This window comes from Apis laboriosa, unplaced genomic scaffold (genome assembly GCF_014066325.1).
Source record: "Apis laboriosa isolate Shangri-la unplaced genomic scaffold, ASM1406632v1 scaffold23_cov150, whole genome shotgun sequence".
Lineage (NCBI taxonomy): Eukaryota > Metazoa > Arthropoda > Insecta > Hymenoptera > Apidae > Apis > Apis laboriosa.
Genome location: NW_025222452.1, coordinates 4,514,609 through 4,539,196, shown reverse-complemented (window position 1 = coordinate 4,539,196; position 24,588 = coordinate 4,514,609). Strand labels below are relative to the sequence as shown.

Genomic DNA, 24,588 nt, shown 5'->3' with positions numbered 1-24,588 from the left:
AAAAGTTACGTTTCTCATTTTGCTACCACAAGTCACCAATTATGACATCAATTCAAATTGATTAAGTAAAATATAATTATTGTAATTTTTTCGATACTATTATTATTTATAAATTGAAGTTTCCTAATTTCGTTGTATTATTTTTTTTTACAAAAAATTCGTTGATTATTTGATTAACATGTGAATAAAAAAATATATTGCAATACAATAAAAAATATTAAAATCGAGTAAATTACATCTTTTAAAAAAAAAATTTTAATTTTTATTATAATATATAATTTTATTAATATATATCGTCATAATTTATTATTTGATATTTTGCAGGAAGAAGAAAGTAGAAATCTATATATATGTATATGTATCAACATTCCATTGAGAGCGATTCGATTTTAGATAGGATTCAATTGCTATTTTGCATCAAGAAATATTGATGAACTCTTTAAATTTTTTAAAAAATCATTTACGATTAAGTTAATCATCTACAATAAAGTTAATGGATCAAGATGTATAATTCTTAAATAGAAAATATGTAAAAAAAAAGATTTAGAGTGAAAGCGATAACATCATATTGCAATTTACGTATATTTTAAGGAATATTTTATCAGGGTCATGGTAATTAAGCGAATACGAATATTCATTTTCATTTATATCGTTCAAAAGACAAATCCCTAACCTATCTTATTATCCATTTTATAGAATTTCAAGAATTTAATTCAATTATTAAGAATTATATTAATTCATCTATAAAAAATAATCATATTGATTAATATTTAATTAGCAAAATATTCTGTATCCAATAAATTGTGAAATCTATAATTTCGATACAAATTCTGCAAAAGATTTGTAGGACATTGCTAATTTCGTCTCAAACACGTGGTATTCGCATGTAACATTAAATTTGTTAACACAAGGTGAGAATGTTTTCCAAATTGATTATCGGATAAATACAAGTTGTGTCAGTTCCCGTTTTACTCATATATTAATCTCGTTGATATTCATACATTTATATTATGAATTATTGAAATTCTAATTTCTCAAATTTTTATTTGTACTATTATTATTGTTGAAATAAAGGAGGCACGTATAACATATATATTTACTAATTTCATTTCTTTCGTAAAAAAATGTTAATTTATTTTAATAATATCTTGATAAAGTTACTTAATAAAACTCATATTAATGATAGATTAGTTTTTAAGAAGTCACTTTAATTATAATATAATATGTAATATCGATAAAATTTATCGATTATTATAATGACATTTTATTTTATAATTATATCGATAAAATTTTAATTTCGAGTTTGATATCGATATTTATCGTCACTTGTTTAATTTGATTCTTTTTAAATAGTTCATCGTTTTTATTGCGTTTGATTTTAATAATTTGCAAACGATCTTAAAATAATGAGCACAGATACAAAGGTAAAAACATGGTCACCCGCGGTTCCTTGTAAAATTCCAGACAATATTATATCTTCACAATTCGCATCCCAAAAAGTGTTTATTCCATCTTATGAAAAGTACGTAAATTAATTAAATTATAATTAGATTCAATATTTATATTTTTTTTATTAATATATTAGAGAAAAACGTCCTTGTATAGAACAATTATTAACGAATGAATATCAACGCATATGGTGGCAAGAAAAGGAATTATGGGACAAAAGATATGGAACAAAGAAAACTACTAAACAATTATTGCAACGTATGGTAAAATAATAATAAAAAATCTTTTTTGATAAGAAATATTTATATAAAATATTGATTAAGTTTATAAAAAATAATTTTATATAACTTTTATTAAAGATAATCAAAAAAAAAGTAAAACCTGTTATCGATATATTAACAAAAAATATAAAACCAAAAAGGAAGAAAGGAACAACAGTAACAAAAATAGTCCAAACAAAAGAACCAAGAGATATTACGGAAGAGAAAGAAAAAGTTTCTCCGAAAAAAGAAAAAACAGCAGATGAAATCAATGAAAATAAAAATGAAGAATCAATATAAATTTTATAAAAAATTACTACTATCTATATTCAAATTTAAATTCAATTTTTAATTCTATAATAATATATAGAATATATTAAAATACTGTGGCTCATAATTCAAGTTCAATGCTCATTGTTATTATTATTCAAATTTGAAAAATCGCAATAACTCTGATGCAATGTTCATTAATATTAAATTATACTTATTTTACTTCTATTCACGAAATATTTTTTGTATTTAGAAAAAAAATAAAAAATTTTAATTATTTTTAACTAAACCATGAAAAACAATGTTATTCGTCAATTAATTAATCTTGCTATTTTTTGACTTTTCTACAAGGAAACTGAATTATAATCCTAGCAAAAATAGATATAAAAAAATAATATTTAAATTCAGAATATAATAACAATCGTATATTAATGACCACTTGGTTATATAATTTTAATGATATTTTTTTATTTTTACAAAGATTTTTTAATTATTACTTACCAATCTGTTCTGATATGATAAAATTATATAAAATCGCATTATTACATGATTGCACTTTGTTGAAAAACGAAAGTGGAAAATGCTGATGCAATTAGCAACTATAGTTGAGTTTGATTTTCAGCATGAATAGAATTAATTTTTATGGGGAAAAAGAATGTCGTATTCAGATTTCAGTTTTTCAGGTTTTAAGTTTTTCGCAATTATATAAGATTTACCTTATTTTATAAATACTGAACAAATAACACTTTTATTTCTCTTAATATTTAAAAAAAATATATTTTAAAATATGTTAAGTATATATAAGAGAAAAGTACTTGTCTTATAGTACTTATCTTCCATTGTTTATTGTATTACTTTAAATATTACTTTCTTGTTTAAATATTTTATGTGTGTTCATTTTTTATTTTTTTTTTTAATCTTGAACAATATTTTTGAAAGAAAGGTCCACAACTTATTCAAGGTAAACAACATACCTCTATCTATCAATTAACTACCTGATATTTCATCTATAAAATAAGATGAAATAATCAACATTATTGCATCATAATGAATTTATTTATAAAATAATATATTCTTTATTTTAAATAATAGTATGATAGCAAAAATATGCTTTATGATAATATTCTTCTGAAATATCAAAAAAATATCGTCAAATATGTGTATATATATAACATATGTATATATTAAACAAATATATTAATAGCAATATATAACGTAATTTGCAAAAAATGATATATTTAAAAAGTGCTAAATTTATTTTTTATATATTTTTATATTTTTAATAAAAATATAGATAAATTTTAAATAAATTTATCTATATTTTTTAAAATTAAAATTATTATATAAAATTATATAATAATTATATAATAATTATTATATAAAATTATTATATTATAAAAGACTGATTCTAATAATATGTGTAATCAATTTAAATTTTGAATGAAAAAAATTTTTATATTTATAGAAATTAGATTATTTAGATAAATTAAAATATGATTAAAAATCAAAATATTGTTTTTATTTCCATAAAAAGAGGAAAAAAATAATATACAAAATAATATAACAAAATTTAATCACAAGATTTATTAATTGTGAATTAAAAGATTAACAGATTACAATTTACAATTCTATGTATATATTTGAATCTATCTTTAGTCATTTCAGCAAGAAAAAAACAACATAACTACGTACGTACAACTTCATTCGATATCCTTCGAATATAATGTTACAATTCGTGCTAGGCCATATTCCATTTCTATCATTTTGTTGCAAAACTAGATATTTGATTACGTTATACTATCGCATTAAATAACAACTATCGACAATTATTTTCTATATGAATGAAAGGGAAATTGAAGTAAATTATCATAAGTACAATGCAATTTTGCACTCGATCGTACATATCTAGATGCTACTTTAACAATAGAAAAAAATTAAATTTATAATGAAAAAAATTACATAGTTTAAATACTATGTTTGAGAATTATTTATTTTTAAAAATATTAAAATTGAATTATTACTATTGAATTATTACTATATTGAATTATTACTTATAATGTTACTTTAAAAATTTTTGATATATTTTTTACAAATGTATTGCATTATAAACCAATATAATAATTATTAATAAATATATATATATATTTATTAATAAGTTTTTAAATTTATTTATCAAATATTAAATATATACATATTTCACAAAATTGGCGCGTGAAAGATGACAGTGCTGCCGTCTGACAGAGAATAATATATTCCTCAGCACCATTTTAGTTCATTGAAACGGTTAGTCATTTCGAAAGCGTTGCAATTCGATAAAATGTATTCGAGAATATTTTAAGAATTTTATTTCCTGGTCTAAAAAATCCGTGGTAATACAAAAGTTACGGCAACGGAACGTAAAGTGTACAATTGTTTAAGCAATTCTGATTTTGTTCTTCGGTATGTCAGAAGGCGAGGCTACAGCGTCGCAGAAGAAACAGCAGCCATTTCAACAACAGCCACAACTTGGAGTAGGCTCAATGGCGAATATGGCATGGCAATATCCCTCGCCAAACAATATCCATAATATGTTTTCTCCATATTCAGGGTAATTACTGATTACAGATTTAATTATAAAAATTATTATTTTATAAGTACATAATGAATAATATGATATTTTGAATAAAAAAATCTTATAAGCGTATTAACAACGCATATAGGCGTAACATTCAATGATTTAATAGCTTCTTACTTTACCATTGTTTTTACATTTTTTATCCTTTAAAAAAATAAAAAATAATTACCAAAAAATAATATTAAAAACGAAAGAAATGAAATATATGTGATATATATTATATATGATGTATATAAACATTTTATAATAGCCTAATTTTAGATTAATGTATATAATATATATATATATATAGGAAATTATAAAACTGAATATTTCATAAACAAAATAAATTGCAATATATAGTGAATCAAAACTAAAATAATTACTTTTATATATAATTTTTTTTTATAGACAATTGTATGGACCAGGGTATCAAAGCGTACCTCATCAAGGACAAACATTTAGTTATTATCATGCAATGATGCCTGGATATGGACAACCTTTTACTCCACAGCAGATGCAACAGCAGCAGCAGCAGCATCAACAACAACAACAACAACAACAACAACAGCAACAGGACAACAATCAAGGAAAGCAGTTACATCAGCAACCACCAGTACCTGGAACTCCAATGTCTTTGGATGATGATTCTGAACTTCCTCCTTTACCTCCTGGACCTCCACCATCTGTGCAAACATCTCAGCAACACAATAATCAAGTACAACCAACAATACAGCCTCATCCAGGTTATATGTATAATGCATTTTCATATGGTACTTGGAATGGAATGCATAATGATATGTCTCGTAAGTTTACTTTTCATAGAAAATATAAAAAGGAAAACATTTTCATTTTATATATAAAATAATATTTTGTTTTTATCTTTTTTTGTTTTAGAATATAATAATCAAATTCGTTTCAATGTATACAACAAAAAGAATGGTTTAACCTTTCTCTCTCCATCTGGCAATAGTGGAGCTGCAAAGAAAAAACGTAAGCGGAATAAAAATTTAGCAGCTCAGTTCAACAATAGCTTTCAGGCAAACAATTCAACGACGAATTTTGTACCGGGTCCTAATCTGAAGACCGAGTTACCACCTTTACCTCCTGCACAGCGTGAAGTAGTGGCTCCTCTTCCACCAACTGAAGAATCCTCCACTCCTACTACACCCACTATCACAACTGTTAATAATACAATTCCTAGTGCTGGTACACCAGCTGTAGGTACTCCCTCTATTGTGACAAATCCCAGCCCAGTTGGTGATTGGCCTGACAGCTTGAAGAATTATGTAAATAGGTGTTATGAAAAATGCAAAACAGCAGTGGATAAGGATCAAGTTGAGATTATATTAAAAGGAAAGATTACGCGCGCCGCGAATGATGGCTCACTTTGGGTGAAAGATTGGGACCAAGAACCTTTGCCTAGCATTCATAGTGAACGTATGACTATGACGATAAAACCTCAAAAACCGGCCTTGAAATTAAATAATTTACCAAATCCACTGATAAATGCACAGGGAGGCTTGCGCAAGCCAGGTCTCTCCACTTCTCTCGGGGCTCGGCTTGGCGCTCGTCTCTCTGTGAATTACAAACGATCAAGGTCGAGGACTAGATCAAGATCAAGATCAAGATCAAAATCAAGATCGAGGTCGAGGTCGAGATCGAGGTCAAAGTCGAGGTCACGTTCAAATACACGTAGCCCACCATCACGAAAATACAGACGTAGTACATCGTCGTCGTCGAACGTTAGTGATCGGGAACACGATTATAAATCATTAAAAACGAAAAAATCTACTAAAAGCAAACCGAGTCACAACAGCAAGAAAACAAAGAAGACTAAACAGATGAAATCACATTTCTATTCAGAATTTGGTTTAGCTACAGGAAACACTGAGGAATTAGGATCCAAGGAGAAATTACAGCAACGTGCTGCAAGATTTAACGATACTATTTCTAGGACAGTCAGCAATGGTGTTAAAGATGATTCTTCTACAGATTTTGATTTTACTGGACTTCACATTGTTGGAATATGCAAGGATATAGAAAAACCATATTTACGTTTAACATCTGTAAGATTTTTTTTTTTTACTCAAATTTTCATCAGTTATCAAATTTATTTGAAATTAATCTAAAATTGATTTAAACATTTGTTACTTTTATATAGGCTCCAGCTCCGTCCGCTGTTCGACCGGTAAGTGTACTCCAAAATTCTTTGGCACATGTCAAGAAACGTTGGGTGGCTGATCAGGACTATAGATATGCTTGTGATCAACTTAAATCTATTCGTCAAGATCTTACCGTCCAAGGTATTCGAGATGCATTTACAGTCCATGTATATGAAACACACGCTCGCGTCGCTCTAGAAAAAGGAGACCATGAAGAATTCAACCAATGTCAAACGCAATTAAGGATGTTATATCAAGATGTTGGGGGAGAAAATCGATGTGAATTTATTGCATATAGAATATTATATTATATTTTCACGAAAAATACTCAAGGTTTTTAATAATTTTATACAATTTAATAACAATACAATATTTTTTATATATAGAAATTAAAAAATTAATATTTTTATTATAGATTTAACAACCATTTTAGCAGCTTTATCAACAGAAGACAAGAATGATGAGTGCATAAAGCATGCACTAAAAGTACGTTCAGCATGGTGGTTAGGCAACTTTCATGCCTTTTTCAAGTTATACACTTCTGCTCCAAGGATGGCAGCCTTTTTAATGGATTGGTTTGTTGCAAGGGAACGCAAGAATGCACTGAAGAGCATGATAAAGTCGTATGTACTAAACTCTTTAGAAATCATTCGTATTTGTTTTTATTAATAAATATGTTTAGTACTTTACAAAAAATTAATCACAATGCAAAAGAATATAATCAATTGAAACATAACATAATTCTATATGATTAGATATATTTAATTGATAAATTGCTAGTTAGTATAGTTTTTTTAACTATAAACTAATTTTATTTAATAATTTTTTTGCAATTTTTTAAAACTAATGAAATATATTTTTTATTTTTAGACAATCTTTAAGTATATTTCTATAAATAAAATTGACAGAAATATATTTAATTGTTTTTTCTCAAATTTTAATGGATAAATACTATCTATTGTTAATTTATAAAGAAATGGAAAACTATTTCAGAGATTAAGCTTTTCGAGAATGGGGAAAGTGAAAAATTGCAAATAATTTTTTTACCAATTATAATTATATAGATTTCTGTTACAGGACATCGTAGCCGAAAAATGACTAGTTTTGTAGTTATTATTTATTTTCATTGTACTATATATATATATACATATATATATATGTTTGTACATTTTTTATATACATATATTCAATGCATGATCTAACGATACATTTCTTCTGCTGTTTAGCTACCGGCAAAATTTGGCGGTTGATTTCATCGTAGCAGAATTGGCCTTTGAATCTTTGGACAAGTTTTATGAATTTGTCAATGAATTGGGGTTGGTTTATGCTGATCCTGAACAACATCTAATCGACTGCAAGACAAGCAGTGGTTCTGTAGGTGCTTGGTAAAAAAGCAACATCACTCTTTTTTCGTGGAAGATGTATAAACAAAAATCATTATTGTGCACATTCATAGGCACAAATTTGTGTGTGTATATGCATATGTTTTCCAATTATGCATATGTAGGCTTAACATATGCATATGCATGTGCATATATTTAATTACACATTGATCACTGATAATTCTTACCATCCCCTAATCATTGTTCTCTTCGTTGATCGACGTTACAACAGTCGAGCAACAATTTGTAAATGAAAGTTTTCCCCGCAATAATTTGTACATATACGTGTCTCAATCTCAGCCCAACGCAAACGAAGAATGCATTTACAGGCTGATGTGAATTGTACAAAAAAATTAGGATGACCGTTTTAAAGTCGTCCGTAACTACCTCAATAGACTTCGGTATGAAACCGAGTTCGTAGTAAATTACGAAAAGAGAGAGAAAACAATAGAAAGTTATCTTCAGAGAACGAATATTTCTTGTTTGGTCAAAACTTCAAATTTCTTTGGTCACAGCTGATCAATTCTCTACAATTTATTCATGTCATATGAATTTTTAGTCTTATCTCTGGTAATTCTTTTTCCAAACAAGATCCACTAAAAGAAATCGGATTTTTTTAACTATTTATCAAATCTTTTGCTCTATACAAGGATCTACGTTTCGTCATTTCGAAGAACTATCGATTCGTAGTATGAATTTGCAATTATTTCTACGATAAAAAATATAAAGAATTGGAATCAATGAAAATGAATATATGTAATTACTATGAAGGGTTTTTTGGTAAAAATTAAAATTATTGAGGGTTTGACAAGAAATTGGCATGCTCGACATTTCGTTGATGAAGAAAGAAGAGAAAAAACATGGGAAGAACAAGTTTTGATTTGGTGGTAACAACAACATGAAACATATGTTCTAAGAAAATGAAAATATTCGATGAATCGTGTTCAAGAATCAACAATTAGAAACTTTTAACGGGACAAATGCATATTGGTATCTAAATCATTCTCGTGTGTGAAGAGTGATTATTTTTATCTTTCTAAGTGTTTACTACAGGACAATGCTTTTTTTCCTTAACAGTTTGTTGTCGATTCTCGAGTGTCGAGAATTTTATCTTTATGTTTTATCCAAAACACAGGAGTACAGAGGTATATAATGAAAGAAGAAAGATTTCATTGTACGATCACATTTGAATATAGTGTTGTACGTAATAAATTATTTAATTTTTGAATATTATATTACTTTTTAATCTATGTTTAAAACCTAATATATTTAGATAAATCTAAATTATGATTTTATTATTAATAAACATAAAATTTATTATGTATATTTAATATTTGAACAATGAATAATTACTAAAATCTATAATTTTTTTCTAAGTCATTAAAAATTATATTTTGATATATGATAGTCAAATCTATTCCCAAATTATATATAGAAGTATAATGGATCTTTCATAAATCATAAATCTTCAATCATTTAATTAACATATGATTTTATATTAAAAGATTTAATTGATAATTAAAAAATAAATACATACTTTGCTATAACTTTTCTTTGTGTTAATAATTTTCTACATAGAACAAATGAGTTTATTTCAATTTAATATTTATTTTTACTTTAAAAATAATAATAATACTTTAAATAATATATATAAAAATTTTTTTTTATATTTATATGAAAAAAAATAAAATTTTTATTATACAATAAAAGTAATAAATGTTCAGAAAAAATTTAAAATAAATATATTGTATTAAAAAATACAAATTTGTTGCAATTAAATTGTTAATTATATTGCAGATATGGAAATTGAATAAAGCATATTTTAATTAATTAATTTCAATGATCAAAACCTGTTTTTTTATTGAATTTATAATGTGATAAATTTGTATAAGCAATCAACGCAATTACTTAATATAGAATTTTTTTAATCAGTTCTTGTGCACAAATTGCCAATAAAATTGTGCGATGTTACAGCTGAATTTTAGTTTTTAAATTCATCGCCACATAAGTATTTAAATTACATATTTCTTTTTATAATTTTTTTCCTGATCTCATATACGTGTAAATTAATCATTCAGTCGTGTAATACATATAATAATTCTACTTCACACGTTTTCAAAACTATAAAATTCATTTAAAATTTCATTTAAAATAAATAAAAATATTACTATAATAGAAAATGAAACCTATGATTCAATAACATAATAACATTTTTTTTATTCGTTCCATTAAAGATCGAAAAAACTTGTCAACAAGTGGAATTACAGTTATTAAATTGTTTCCAAATACTTTCACAGGTTTCGAGTATTTTAAAGAAATATGTTTGTGTAAAAGTAGCTAAGATTTGATTTCTATGACGCCTGTATAGCAAGTTATAAAGTACGTAATAACCTAATATATTACGAAATTTAATTATTCATTTTGCATTATAAGAATTATATATGTTTTTGCAAAAATATATATCAATTGCAATATAATAAACAATAAAAATTCGTATAACAAAAAAATTCACAAAGAAGAAAGATAATGTTTTTAAATTTTAAAAGAATCATTTAAGTTAAATTTAAATTTAGTTATTTAATAATAGTTGTAAATAATAGTTGTATTTTTGTCAATTTAAAAAAAAAAATTTTTTTAATAAAATTTAGATTTGTTACGAAACTTTTAAATCATCATTTATCATAATATTCATGATATGATAAGTATAAATTTAATAAACAGTTATATATTATTTAACATATATAATTCTTAACACGACTATATCGTTATTTGATATGATACAATTACTTACATTATTCAAATAAAAAATGTTAATAATGAAACGTACTAAAAAAAAATTAAAGGCTGATAATATCGCTGATACAGTAATTTATACGGATAGGGACACAAAACTATTATATTGGGTGATGTTGCGTTTCAAAATATCTGCACACGGTCCTAAAACTCGTTCAAATCTTGCTCTATCGAGTTTTACACACTTTAAAGGACCTCGCGCAACAACAGTTGCTGCCCTTGGCCTATCCAATAGTAATGCAATTTCACCTAAAATCAATAGAAAATTATTACTAGCATACCATTAAATTTATTTTAAAAATTTATAATTACTTAATTACATAATTATTAATAATAATTTGAAAATAGAATATACCAAAATAATCAGATGGTCCTAAACGACCAACTTCCGCTGGTTCTTCACCTTCTGAACGTTGTTGTAAAACAACAGCTGTACCCTCAACAATTATATAAAAATCTTCACCTGGTTCACCTTGTCGAACTATAGTCTCACCATCATCAAATGCCACTGGTTCTAAAGCATCAGCTACTGTGAGTCGTTCCCACTTATCCAAAGATTCTAAAAATAACAATTTTGTATAAAATTAATAATTTTAATATATTTTCATGGAACGTAATTGTTATTGTATAATAAACGTTATTTACCCAAAATTGAAACTCTGGAAAGGAATTCTTCGTACATCTTTCGTTTTCTTATAGTAGAACCCATAAGGATTCTTCGATAAGAATCTCTATCAATACCCCATAATTTCACATCTGTTTTTGCACGAACAGTTGCAGCACGAGGAGTCCCGTATATTAATGCAAGTTCACCAAAACTTCCACCTTCTCCTATTGTTGTGGCTAATTCACCATTAACAAAGATTTCAACTTCTCCTTGATCGATTACATAAAAATTGTCGCCTTCGTCGCCTATTAATATTTGACAAAAAATATTTGATTCAAGCAATTAAAAATACTCGGTTAATTAATTAATAACAGGAATAATGTATTCAATATATATTTTTTTTAAGTACCTTGCCGAATAATTGCTTCTCCAGGCAAAAAAGTAACAGGGAACATAGCATCAAAAATATCAGAACGTTCATTCTCATCAAGATGAGCAAAGAGGACGTTTTTAGCAATTGCTTTACTCAGGGCAGCCATTGTTTTATAATCCTTAGGTACGACTTTTTTGACATAACTAGTCGCATCTTCTTCGGAGACTGGCTCCGCAGAAATGCCTCCTCTGCGTCTGGGAACTTGGGGACCTTGTTGCCCAGCAGGTATGTCCTCGGTATCCTCTGGACTAGTTGCAATTTGTTGCTTAGCATCATGAGCTTGTTCCTGAAATCAAAAAAACAAAAGTCAATTAATTTTATTTTCAAATAAAATATAGTCAAATAATTTTTATTATATTCAATATATGTTACACATATTTTGATTTTTCAAAGAAAGAATTTATCAAAGAAATTTTTTAAATTTGAAACTTTTTAAATTATTAAAAAATTTAATCTAAGAGAAAAAAAAAATAAGTATATATTGTTCTATTTAAGGAATATCCCTTATTCGATTAGATAATTTCATTTTCATATCTACTTTCTTTTGTTTATATCATGTAGATTAAAATATTATCAATTAGAAAATTCAATGCTGTTCATGTATTTTGCTTTACTTGCCTGTTGCACCATGTCGAAAGTTGATGTTTTCCTATCTTCGATTTTATATCAAATCAATAAATTTTTTTTTAAACTTTTGCTTATTTATTTATTCCAAAACGATGCAACCCTGAAAGATTCACGTAAGACAAACAAGCCGCTTTTATAAGTCAATTTTGCTTAGACATGCGCAATACATAATATATGTCCTTCTTTCAATGAAATCATATATTTTCAATTTCTTAAATATATATTGCAAATATATTAATTAGATCACAAAAAATATGCATTATTTTTTCCACAGAAAAATTTGATATGCCAAGATTTCTACTTTTTTAATTCATAGTTAATAATTTTTAAATGACAAATAATACAGTTTATTTTATTTTTAGCATTCTTAACTTTTTTCAATGATAAAAAATATCAAATCTTTAAAAATTATTCTTTTTTAATGCATTTATAAAAATTTAAATGATTAATCTTTCAATAATAAAGAATAATGAAATAGCTAATACTTTATCAGATATTTTAAAATAAATTTCGTTATATAATAAAAGTAAGTAAGCAAGTAAAAAAATTTCTATTAAATATTTTTATAAGTATCACTTTATGTTCTTCAAAAATTGACTACTTATTATAAAATTATATTAGATAAAATATTACACAGCTTATGAACGATGAATATCGATGAAAAGGTGAGCAAATAATGTCATAGGTCACTTGCCGTTTTTATAGATGAATGCCACCTTATAAATGCGCAATATAATATAAAAACATTATAACAATATGATTTTTTCCTGAATCTTGTATATTTTATTAAAATTCAATTAAAAACAAAATCGATGTATAACACGTCGATGTATAACAAATTTTCATTTCATACATAATTTTTAATTCTCATGAATTTTGGTAATGTTTAAATATTCAAAGATGAGATTTTGAATTTTTTCTTACATATACAATCGTTAATTGGCCTTTTTGATATATTTACAAACATAATTATTATAATAAAATTTAGCATTAAGCAAAAATTATCACATTTTATATTATATCCAAAATATAAAACAATCGATTGAAATAACAATGATAAATATAAGGCACATTTTAGATACCGACAATTATAATAAATCGCATCTCTATATTGACTAAAATTGTTCATAAACTATTTGCAAACTGTAAAACTATTATATGGTATTCATATATATTAAACAATTCATAAACAGATTCTTATTATTTATATAGAGATATATAATTATTATATATATAGAGATGAATTTGTAAACAATTTATTTAAATATTCACATTGTTGCGATCATGTTTTATAAGCTGTTCGTGAATAACAGTATGATACACATATTGTCAAGGACTTACAAGTGAAATTCAATATAGTAGTAGCATCATTTTTTGCAAATATTTTAAAAACAAAGATTAACTGAAGATTGTATATAAGAAAAAGTTTTTTGAAATTTTATTTTCTATAAAATATTTAAAAATCATCAAAATTTATAAATTATCTGTCGATATATTGATCAAAAATTTATATACTCGTAAACACTAAAATAAATTAGGAGTTATTCGTTTTTTTTAAAATTATAGATATTAAATATATTATATAGATTATATAGATATATTATATAGATTATATATTATATAGATAGATAATTATATAGATATTAATTATATTTATTTTTTTTTAATTTATAGATTATATTTAGAAAAGTTAATCGATTAAATATTAATTTATATCGAATAAATATTAGCGATTACAATTGTTTCAAATTAATTATAAAAAAATTTTGTTAAAAATCAATTATAATTTTTAATTTTTTCTTTTATTACTCAGAATTATACAATATTATATTTTTATGTTAATAAATTCTTAAGCATTTGCAAACTATTAAACAACAACTATTTATAACAACTCCACATTTATTTTATATTTTTTAGATTTTATTAACTGATATTAGTTAAACGAATTAAATTTTTTGAAATAAGCTATAATAAAATAATATCTTTACATAAATTATATGATAAACATATTAAGATGATTTGCATGATTTGCAGAAGAAAAAGATATGCAAAAATATATATTTGAAACATTTAAAATAATACTATTTTATGAAAGTTACAATAATATCAAATTTGAAATAATAAAACAATAAAGATCAATTGATCAATGATTTTAACACATGCTGAAATGATATTTGACATGCGTACAATTAAATATTATGTGCGTTATATTATAAAAAAAAATTCACATCTATCATTCGATATCATTTTTAATAAATTATAATAAAATTCCATTTCATATTTCATGATTTATTTCTTCATAAAAATTGTATAAAAAAAATATAAAATATTATCATTGATTGTTGTTATTATCGTTGTTATGCATAAATTGCTTAATAGTCATTAAAACAATAAATAATATAAAGTGTCAAAGTAAATTTGAAATTGTTCCTTACTCAATAAACAATACATTCAAAAATCGGAAAATTACATATAATGATATTAATATGCACAAATGTTAAAACATATAAAATATATATTGAACAATATAAATCTTGTATAAGATTCTATCATACCTCGTTCATTATTTGTTGATATTAATTCGATATTTAACACAAAACAAGCAACGTCTTTTTTATTCAATTATTATATAAATTTCTTCACTAACACTTGTTTCACATACCCGAATAATTGTGAACGAAAAAAACATACAAATCACAATTACGAATCTTTCCTGATCGCGCGTTATATATCTAATGTGTGTCGCTTGAATTTTCTAAGGTCTCGCCAAATTCGATTAATACGACACAATCTTTCGTAGTATTTACTTGCAAAGTTGGTACTGTGTGCTAGATGATATTTTATGTTATAAAATAATGATATTTTTCGTTAATGCAAAATTGAATCGATAGATAATTTATTTAGAGATGAAATCCGAATGGATGACAACATACTTCCGGTATTGCCCGTTTTAAACACATTATTGCAGCGCGCTTCGCACATTTTCGAGGACGACGCATTAAATACCTATACAACTTTTGTAGTTGTTGGCTAAGGTTGTGCGCTTAGTTATATTTCGAGCATATGCTATATTTAGAGCAGCCCCTGTAGTCACACATACTCTCTTTCGATATATATATATATAGTTATACAGTAATAAGAACTGATGTCAAGTTTCTTTTTTTGTTGCTCTCATATTATGTTTATTTTAAATGAGAAATAAAAAATATTAATCATTTTATGCAATATGATTTTATCCATTATACAATACAAAAAAAAAAAAAAAAAGAAATAACCAAATATCCACTGTTTATGAAAATTTTAAATCTTAAGAATAATGTTGCAGAATTCCAAGGAAAATATATATATTTAAAAATTCTATATTTTTAATATAATTATTTTAAAAACATCTTTTTTCATTATAATGAAAATTAATTAAAATATAATATTGATTATTGTTAAAATAAGTATTGCTTATAAATATTTATATATAAAAACACAAATATTTGATGATAAAAATTATAGAAAATAATAGTGTATAATATTTTTATAACTAACAATATTTACCGCCATTCTCGCTATTTATCAACATCTATTTAAAAAAACTAATAAAATGAATATTGAATAAATAAATAAATAGTCAAATAGTTAAATTAATATTAAAAAAAATATTTAAAATTTTGTATATAAATCTCTAAATTTTATTTCGATTTATTTCGTGATCACATTTTACGCTTTATTTTAATTCATTCAACAATGGCAAATTTTTAAATGGTTGTTTGTTTAGTAAAAAGTTCCTTATAATATCGAACATTTATTATAATATTAAATATTACGCACATATTTAATATATATATAAGATTTTTTTCTAGCAGCATTGATATATCAAAGCATGATATACAAAAAGAAAATAAATAAATAAATTATAAAATGTCAAATTAAAAAGAAGTAAATTATTAGAAAATATAAAATATAATATTATTTTAAAATTAAAATGAAAAAAATTAAATTTTTGTTACATTACTTTATTGCATTTTATTTATATTATATTAAGTGCATTGAATACATTTTATTTTTATTATACAATAAATACAACTTTCAATTTAATTATTTTTTTTAATTATTTAATTATGTATATAAAAAATCTATTTAATTATATATAGTATAATTTTTTTAAATATAAAATTTTTAATTATAAAATAAAATTTATTAAATTGATATATGTACAGATTGATATATATCAATCTATTTGTATTGATCAAAATAACTTGTTTATAAAATTGTAAATAAATTCTTTTTATAATAATTTTATGTTAAAATTTTGTATTAAAACAGTAATAAAATAAAATAAAACAGTAATAAAATTTATTGTATAGTATAACATATATGTATGTAGTTTTATTAATCTTAACATTTACTAATCCTTTGACAAATCTATAATGTAATGTATACAATTTATCTAACATTTTGATATTTTTTTCTCACATTTATTTTATTATAAATAAATAGTCATCTTTAAAATATGAGAAAATACATCATAAAAAAACTAGATTACTAGATTTATAAGTAACGATTAAATAAGTAAAAAATAAGAAATCTAAGGTTATTTTAATAAGACATGATTCAATACATACCCGTTCCAGTTTTTGAAAGTATTCTCTCAAGAAAGATATGGGATTTTCAGGACGACCTACACACAGCTGCACTATACAGTCTTTTAAAACTTGTTGAATATTGTGTCTTTGTACGTATTCCTCGCACTCTCTTAAACTTTGCTCTTCTTCGAGATTCGCCGCCATATTGATACACGAGTTGACACGTTATAGCAAATACCTCTTCAACAATTCCGTTCTTGGCTTTAATAGTGTAAATATATTATTTCTTATAGATAACTTCAATTGTTTTATATAAAGAATATCGATACATCTAAATATTTATATTTCTCATTACAGTCTATAATTAACTTTCTATAATATCTTTTCCGAGATTTTAATTTAATAAAGAATATTGATATTACATATATGTAAATTTGAAAATAAATTTTCTTTTATTTCATTTTTGTTTCAAAAACATATATCTGTAATTGTTTAAATAATTTAAATAATATAATAAATTTTTTATTAAAATTTAATAAAAATTTTCTAACTCATATTTCTATATATAAAATATTATTTTTTATACATAAATATTTATATTATATATATAATTATATATTATTAAATATATATAATATATATATATATATATTATATATATATAAATATTAAAAATAATGAAGATTTTTTTTCTATGATGAAAATATAAATAAAAATTCTCTACATATTATAAAACAAATATAATTAATAATTAATATATTATATATGGATAGGTGGTAGGAAAATTCAAAAAAATATTATAAATTTACATTTATAACTTTCTAACAATAATATATTTTAAAACATATTGTCAATGGGTGGATAAACATTATAATACATAAACTATATTTTAAAATATAAGATAAATATTTTTTGTATGTTTTCTTGTCTTTGATAATTGTATTTCTGTAATCCCATATCATTCTGATGTCAATTTAAACAAAGTTTTTCATTATTTAAATAAAGAAAAAGAAGAAATGGGATTTCAGAATTATCAGTTTTAAATTAAAATATTATTTAAAAAATGTATATATATTCTATATACATAATGTATAATGTATTTAAAAAAAAATATTTATATGTAAATATCAATACATTGTAGAATTCACAAAAATTATATTAACATTATAATGAATTTAATTTAAAATAGTTATAATAATATAAATTATATCATCTATATTAGTATTTATATTTATTAAAATTATATTTGATTGTATTATATTTTAATTAAAAATTTACCAAATTAGATATATTCTATTCTTTATATTTATGTATAAATAAATATTTATTATTAAAAAATTATAGAAATTTTCGTGAATTCTTCAATGATTTTATTTAAAAAAGTAATTTCTTAAATAATAATTAATGATAAATAAATATGTTTATCATTGTTCAATTTTTATAGTTCAATTACTTATTTTACTTATTTAATCTAATTGTGCAGTTTTTTTTAATAATAATCTAAATTTAATTATAGAATATATGCGGTGTATATATATAATAAAAAATAGCAATGTTATAGAATATTGCAACATATGCATTTAATAATTGCAATTGTTTTAAGAATGTATTGATTTGCGTACATGTTGGAATTACTGTTATGTTCCTTTATATTTTATTAAATTGCAAATCTAACAAGTGATTGACTATGAATAATAATTCCCTGTATCTGAATTTTTTTTTATAGTTTTGATCTTTCTAACAACATTAAAATTTATAAAATTCACCGCAATGTTTCTGTAATTAAATTCATTAATTAGTTGCACTTAATATCTAAATCATATTATTATTTAATATTATATGCATATGTTTATTTTATAAATAAATAACATTAAAAAAACATTATTTTATCAAAAATATTATAAAATACTAAAATATAATAAAATAATTCTTTCTAAAGTGCCTTTTAACTATGATAAATTATTATAATATTAAAAATTCTGATAACAATTTAGTAGTTTAGTTAACTTTTGAAAATAAAACAAAAAAAATTAATTATATTTTATATAAAAACAATTTCTTTTATGATTGTTATTGTAATATATATATATTTATAGGCACTTTCTACAATTTTAATTGAATATTTTTAAAATGTGCAAATTAGAAATAAAATTTTTAATAATTTTTTTATTAAAATTCTATTAAATTTTTTTTATTAAATTTCTATATAAATGCTAAAAATATGTCTTTTTTAAATAGTAAATCATTAACTAAGAAAATTGAATAATTAATTAAAGAATAAATTATATATATTTTTATATGTAATTATAAGCACATACAGTTTTATTATTTTTTTGAAGTAGTTATGATAAAATTGTCATATTTTAATAATAAAAATTGTGTACCATGATTAATATAAAGTGCAGTTTGTAATCTAAACAGCATTTGTTTTGTTTCTTGATTTATTATACATTTATTGCTCTAAATAGATTTGTAAATTGATAGATTAATTGCATATTGTATTATTATAAATTGATAGAATAATCACAGAATGTGATATTTGTTTTAAGTAACTTTTAATGTAATTAGTATTTTAAATGGGAATGAAATCATACAATGTAATAAGTTATCATGCATAGTAGAATTTTCATATAATAATAAAAAAAATATCTAATAAACAACATTTTAAATCTATTTAGATTCATATTGAATGTAAAAATGAAAATTTATTAAAAAATAATTAAGAATTTAACTACTTATTAAATTTATTAATGCTAAGTTTCAATAAATTAATTTTTTTTCTTATAATTTCTCTCTCATTTATATATATATTTGTAAATAAAGTTGTTTAATAGATGATCACCATGATCTACTGTTATTACTACTTATTGCTATTAGATAATTACACCATAATTTATTTCGTCTTAAGTAATACTGATTTATAATTAATATCAAGTTAATATAATTTTGAATCTGTGTTTAACATAATATGAAATTTTCTAATATAATGCATATTTGTTAATATTAAATGCATAAAATTTGCTGTTCTAAAGTATGCTTAACTAATGAATTTTTTTAACTTATTAATTACATCTTGTTCATGGTTTTTAAGGCACCAGATATAGATGAAAAAAAATTTAATACATAATATGCAACTTATTGCTTAAAAAAGATTGCCTTATCATTGGAACTTAAAAATCATGAACGAGCACAAGTTTTTTTTAAATTTCTAACTTAAGATTTTTCTTTTCATAATAAATGCAAATATGATTGTTACATAAAAGAAAATAAAAATTTTAAAACAAAAGTAATAATATTTGTATTTTATAATCAATTTAAAATATACCAACAAAATATAAATTTATTAAAAAATGTTTAATATATTGAATATAAAAAATAAATAGCAGTGCTTTAAGTTATAATGCTTTAAATTAATAATAAGATACACAATAAATAAAGTAATTTTTAGTAATAAAATCACTATGAAAAATATGAAATTTCACTATTATTTTATAGAAATAAAATTAGAAACATAAAAATAAAATATTTATATAATTTTCAAAAACAATAAAGAGCTTTTTTAAAAATTGACTAGTATTTTATGTTATTAATCTAATTTATTAATTAGAATATTTCTGTTTATGCAAATATGCGAATATTGAATAGTGATCCATTTTCTGATTTATTTGGCATAATACTTACTTCATTTTTAATTACTTCATTTTTAATAATACTTACTTCAATTTTATGGAGTTGTTGATGTTAAAAATGTTGGATCAACTGCAGCAACCTTTGCAGTTAAAAATGCATGCATACAGAATAATAAATTCTGCAATTGAGAACATTCCAATTCCTACAAATGAAATGTAGAGATAATAAAATTTATATATATTAATTCTGCTTATAATAAATAAATACCTTTGTCTCAATAGCAATACTATCCGATTCTTGAAAGTGTAATTTTAATCTACTTTTTCCATCATCACTAGATCCTCTTAATTGTGAAAATTTATAACGCCATACAGTCTCTCCAATGTCATCATAAGAAAGTGTAAAACCTTGAGTCCATTCTAGAGTCAAACCTGCACTTTTTCCATTAAAAGTAACTGGAAATGTTTTACTCTATAAAAAATAGAAACATGTATAATAATAATAAATTTTAAAAATAATTTTCAACAAAACACATAAGAATCAATTACTAACTTTCAAATGTGTAACAGCCGAACATACTGCAGTATGCCATGCTGCTTCTACTCTTAATAGTTCTTGTCTAGTTTCGACACTTAAATATCGCGGTGGTTTACCTGGACTTTGTGCTAAAAAACAATGTTGTCTTTCATCAACATTTTCGGATTCTCGCATTACGCGAAACATTGTTTGATATACTTTAAAAGTCAATGCACATCGTGACCAATCTCCTATATTGCACTAGAAATAAATTGTTAACATTTATGCACAACATGAATTGTTAAAATTTATTTAAATATATGTTAATTATAATATTAGTAACACTTACAGGAGGTGTTTCAAATAATAACAAATCAGGTCCTTTTAATGCTAAAAATCTTGGTCTATAACTTTGCCATGGTTGATTACTATTACTTACTGCTTCATTAACCCATCCCATATATTCTATACGTTCACCAACTCCAAAATTGCGGTTATATAATTTCATCTAAAAAATAAATAATTTATAAACAATTATATAGTTATTACTAATGATAATTAATAATAATAAATTAATTCAGAAAAGAATATTTTTCACCTGTAAATGCGTTAAACCTGTAATATTATCAGTTATATATTTTAACCACTGACTTAAAATGGCACTATCATCACAATGAATTACACCAGTACGTGCACCATTTAATCCTCTTACTTCAAACGCATTTCTTCTTAATTTATCTGTTCCAAAGATATATCTTGTTACATAAGCCATCATTAATGGAACTGAAATTACATAATATTTTTTTAGAAAAATTTCATCTTCATTTTAAAAAATTATTAATTTCTTCAAAAAAAAAAAAATGATTAAAACCTGTTATAACATCTATCCATTTTTTATATTGCATTGAAGTAGCAGATGCATTTGAACTTTGTCTACTATGACCACATCTAGAACTATCATTTTGTCTATTAGATGATGATAACCATTCATCTTCTGATCCTCCATTTGCAACATTATCTAATTTCTCTTCTTTTTCTAAAAATTATACTATTATTTTAAACCAAAATTATAAAAAAAATGCTTAAAATTTATTAAATAATATTTACCATTTTTTTGTAGAAATGGCTTTGCTGCACGATAATGTTTTACTGTTAAAACTACTATATCACCAGCATTTCTTAGAATGTTGACAGCATCATCATGATTACATGCAGTTATATATTCTCCATTTACTAAAATAAAAATATTATTTATAAAATTAAAATTATATATTTTACAAATAATTTTATAACTAAAATTATTTATTAAAATTTTATAAGATTGAATTACTTTAAATAATTCTATTATTATATATATATAATATATTATTATATATATTATATTATATATATTATAATAGAAATAATTTCTATTATTTAAAAATAAAATTTTATAATATAAATAGTATAAATGAATAGCCAACAGAAACATTATTTCAAAGAGAAAAGCCAATATTGACAGGTCTGACACAAATAGGTATTCAAGACTATCTATTATATATATATAAACATTTACTTTTTTAATATAAAAAAAAATATTTAAAATTTTATGAAACTTTTTAATAATTAGTATTTAATATATTATATTAATTTTATTAAATTTAATAATATATATTAAATTTACCTTTAATAATTGCATCTCCTACAAATAGTTGGCCACATTGATCAGCTGCTTGGCCTTTATAAATTCTAGATATAAGTACAGGAAGTTTATGTTCTGCTCCTCCTTTTATACTTAATCCTAAGCCTCCAACTTTTTGTCTTGTAATTTGTACCATTCTTTCTTTAGCATCTAATGGTGGTTTATTATGATTCGCTGTCTGCTGAAAATCAGTAATGTTTTTTATGTATGCTGTATAAACAAATCTTATGATATAAAACAATGATATTATAAACTTTACCTCTAAATCTTCTCTTTGAAGTTTTAAAACTTCCATAGACAGATGTAAACGCATTGGTACTGGTTTACTTTTTCCATCACTAACACTCACCATCCCTGTTCTTACCTTTTCAAATGTATAATAAAAATTAAATCTTGCATATTTTAGTTAAATTAAATATCTTTAAATTAAAAATAAAATTTTATTAAATTATATTATAATTATTATATTGTTCCAATGCTTTGTATATTTATTATGTTTTAAAAATATATTTAGTATTTATAAAATATATTTATTATATATATAATTCATTTTACATTCACGATTTCATATTATTATTTATATAATAAACTAATATCTTTTTTTCTTATATATTTTATTATTTACATAATTGCAATTGAAATATGAATATAAAAATACTATTATATTATATAAATATTATTATTATATATTATTATATTATATAATTATTATTATTATTATATAATTAATAATATTATTATTATTATTTTTAAAATGCATTTGTAATATAAATAATTTCTAAAATTAAAAAATATAATTTTATGTTTATTTTATTATTTTAACTCAAAGAAAATCAACAATAAATTTGATTGTAAAACAAATATTATCTTTCATGAATTTAAAAAAAAATAATAAGTAAAATATATTTAAAAAAATAAAAAATATTAATTTCTCACCTTCAATTTCTGATCAATCTTCTCCTCGATCGGAGTACTCATTTTCGTTGCGTTGATTCTCATTATTTAATATAATTATGCAACTAATAAATGCAAATCCCCGTATTGCTGAACGCAAATTGCCGGGGTTGATAAAGTTTGATAAATTGGTGGTATAATAAGGAACATATTAATTTCACACAAATTGTTCAACACAATTATGACAAGTATTTGAACAATGAAAAAATGAGATCATATTCTTATTGCTTATTAAAAAAAATGCATCAACATATTCATAAAATATATATAATCGAGAGTATTTTAATATAAGACACATTATTTATTTTTCAAATTATACATTATGATGTTTTAAAACACTCGAATGAAGCAAAAACCTCGTAAACCGGGACGCAGAAAAATTGGAGTAGGCTAAAAGTAGCTAAAAGCCCGCGGCTGAGACGCATCGATTTATACAATGCAGCGCGCATCAATGGTATTTCATTTGCTTCAAATTGCGGGAAACACAAAAATTGAAAATTGCAATCTTAATATCAATTATTCGAATGTTATTTAAATTTTATGCATTATTTGATAAAACTATAATATACGATATATTCAAAAACCTTAATTCATAAAAAATAGAAAATAATATACAAACAAAATAGATACTATTATATTATATTCTTTGTAAAT

The 24,588-nt window shown here is 22.8% G+C and overlaps 3 protein-coding genes across 9 annotated transcripts; 1 reads left to right on the top strand and 2 right to left on the bottom strand.

Annotated features, from left to right (window-relative positions):
• The first annotated feature begins 4,253 nt into the window (after positions 1-4,253).
• On the top strand, positions 4,254-9,352 carry LOC122713519 (leukocyte receptor cluster member 8 homolog). Of its 4 annotated transcripts, none has more exons than XM_043934077.1 (7): positions 4,254-4,348; positions 4,428-4,566; positions 4,984-5,378; positions 5,470-6,641; positions 6,737-7,070; positions 7,153-7,360; positions 7,964-9,352. In XM_043934077.1, exons 2-7 carry the CDS (start codon positions 4,499-4,501, stop codon positions 8,124-8,126), a joined length of 2,340 nt encoding a protein of 779 aa, XP_043790012.1. In that variant the 5' UTR covers positions 4,254-4,348; positions 4,428-4,498; the 3' UTR covers positions 8,127-9,352. The 4 variants fall into 4 exon arrangements, with proteins under 4 accessions (XP_043790012.1, XP_043790013.1, XP_043790011.1 ...); XM_043934078.1 differs by having other exon boundaries at positions 4,257-4,345; XM_043934079.1 differs by having other exon boundaries at positions 4,293-4,345; positions 4,431-4,566.
• Positions 9,353-10,749: 1,397 nt separating this feature from the next.
• LOC122713521 (cAMP-dependent protein kinase type I regulatory subunit) lies at positions 10,750-17,372 on the bottom strand. Of its 3 annotated transcripts, XM_043934081.1 has the most exons (6): positions 15,135-15,599; positions 12,571-12,679; positions 11,929-12,238; positions 11,558-11,824; positions 11,268-11,471; positions 10,750-11,161 (listed from the first exon to the last, which is right to left on the bottom strand). In XM_043934081.1, the coding sequence occupies exons 2-6, from the start codon at positions 12,580-12,582 to the stop codon at positions 10,989-10,991; spliced, it is 966 nt and encodes a 321-aa protein (XP_043790016.1). In that variant the 5' UTR covers positions 12,583-12,679; positions 15,135-15,599; the 3' UTR covers positions 10,750-10,988. The 3 variants fall into 3 exon arrangements, with proteins under 3 accessions (XP_043790016.1, XP_043790015.1, XP_043790018.1); XM_043934080.1 differs by lacking the exons at positions 12,571-12,679; positions 15,135-15,599 and adding an exon at positions 17,193-17,372; XM_043934083.1 differs by lacking the exon at positions 12,571-12,679.
• Positions 17,373-20,729: 3,357 nt separating this feature from the next.
• LOC122713269 (gamma-1-syntrophin) lies at positions 20,730-24,538 on the bottom strand. 2 transcript variants are annotated; one of them, XM_043933535.1, is made up of 10 exons: positions 23,917-24,538; positions 23,240-23,344; positions 22,963-23,161; positions 22,407-22,532; positions 22,171-22,335; positions 21,898-22,082; positions 21,649-21,807; positions 21,336-21,560; positions 21,051-21,254; positions 20,730-20,985 (listed from the first exon to the last, which is right to left on the bottom strand). In XM_043933535.1, exons 1-10 carry the CDS (start codon positions 23,977-23,979, stop codon positions 20,878-20,880), a joined length of 1,539 nt encoding a protein of 512 aa, XP_043789470.1. In that variant the 5' UTR covers positions 23,980-24,538; the 3' UTR covers positions 20,730-20,877. The 2 variants fall into 2 exon arrangements, with proteins under 2 accessions (XP_043789470.1, XP_043789471.1); XM_043933536.1 differs by having other exon boundaries at positions 22,963-23,158.
• Positions 24,539-24,588: the final 50 nt, after the last annotated feature.

Bases quoted from the DNA above. Each gene is read 5' to 3' on its own strand.
- LOC122713269 (XM_043933535.1), bottom strand. From the start codon at position 23,979: ATGAGAATCAACGCAACGAAAATGAGTACTCCGATCGAGGAGAAGATT. The intron at 21,808-21,897 runs GTGAAAAATATT...TTTATTTTTTAG, and splicing joins CAGGTTTAACGCATTTACAG to ATGAAATTATATAACCGCAA. The intron at 21,255-21,335 runs GTTAGTAATTGA...TATTTTTTATAG, and splicing joins CGGCTGTTACACATTTGAAA to AGTAAAACATTTCCAGTTAC.
- LOC122713521 (XM_043934080.1), bottom strand. From the start codon at position 17,357: ATGGCGGCGAATCTCGAAGAAGAGCAAAGTTTAAGAGAGTGCGAGGAA. The intron at 11,825-11,928 runs GTACTTAAAAAA...AAATATTAATAG, and splicing joins AGAAGCAATTATTCGGCAAG to GCGACGAAGGCGACAATTTT. The intron at 11,162-11,267 runs GTATATTCTATT...TATTGATTTTAG, and splicing joins AGGACCATCTGATTATTTTG to GTGAAATTGCATTACTATTG.
- LOC122713519 (XM_043934076.1), top strand. From the start codon at position 4,421: ATGTCAGAAGGCGAGGCTACAGCGTCGCAGAAGAAACAGCAGCCATTT. The intron at 7,071-7,152 runs GTTTTTAATAAT...TTTTTATTATAG, and splicing joins TTTCACGAAAAATACTCAAG to ATTTAACAACCATTTTAGCA. The intron at 7,361-7,963 runs GTATGTACTAAA...TCTGCTGTTTAG, and splicing joins CTGAAGAGCATGATAAAGTC to CTACCGGCAAAATTTGGCGG.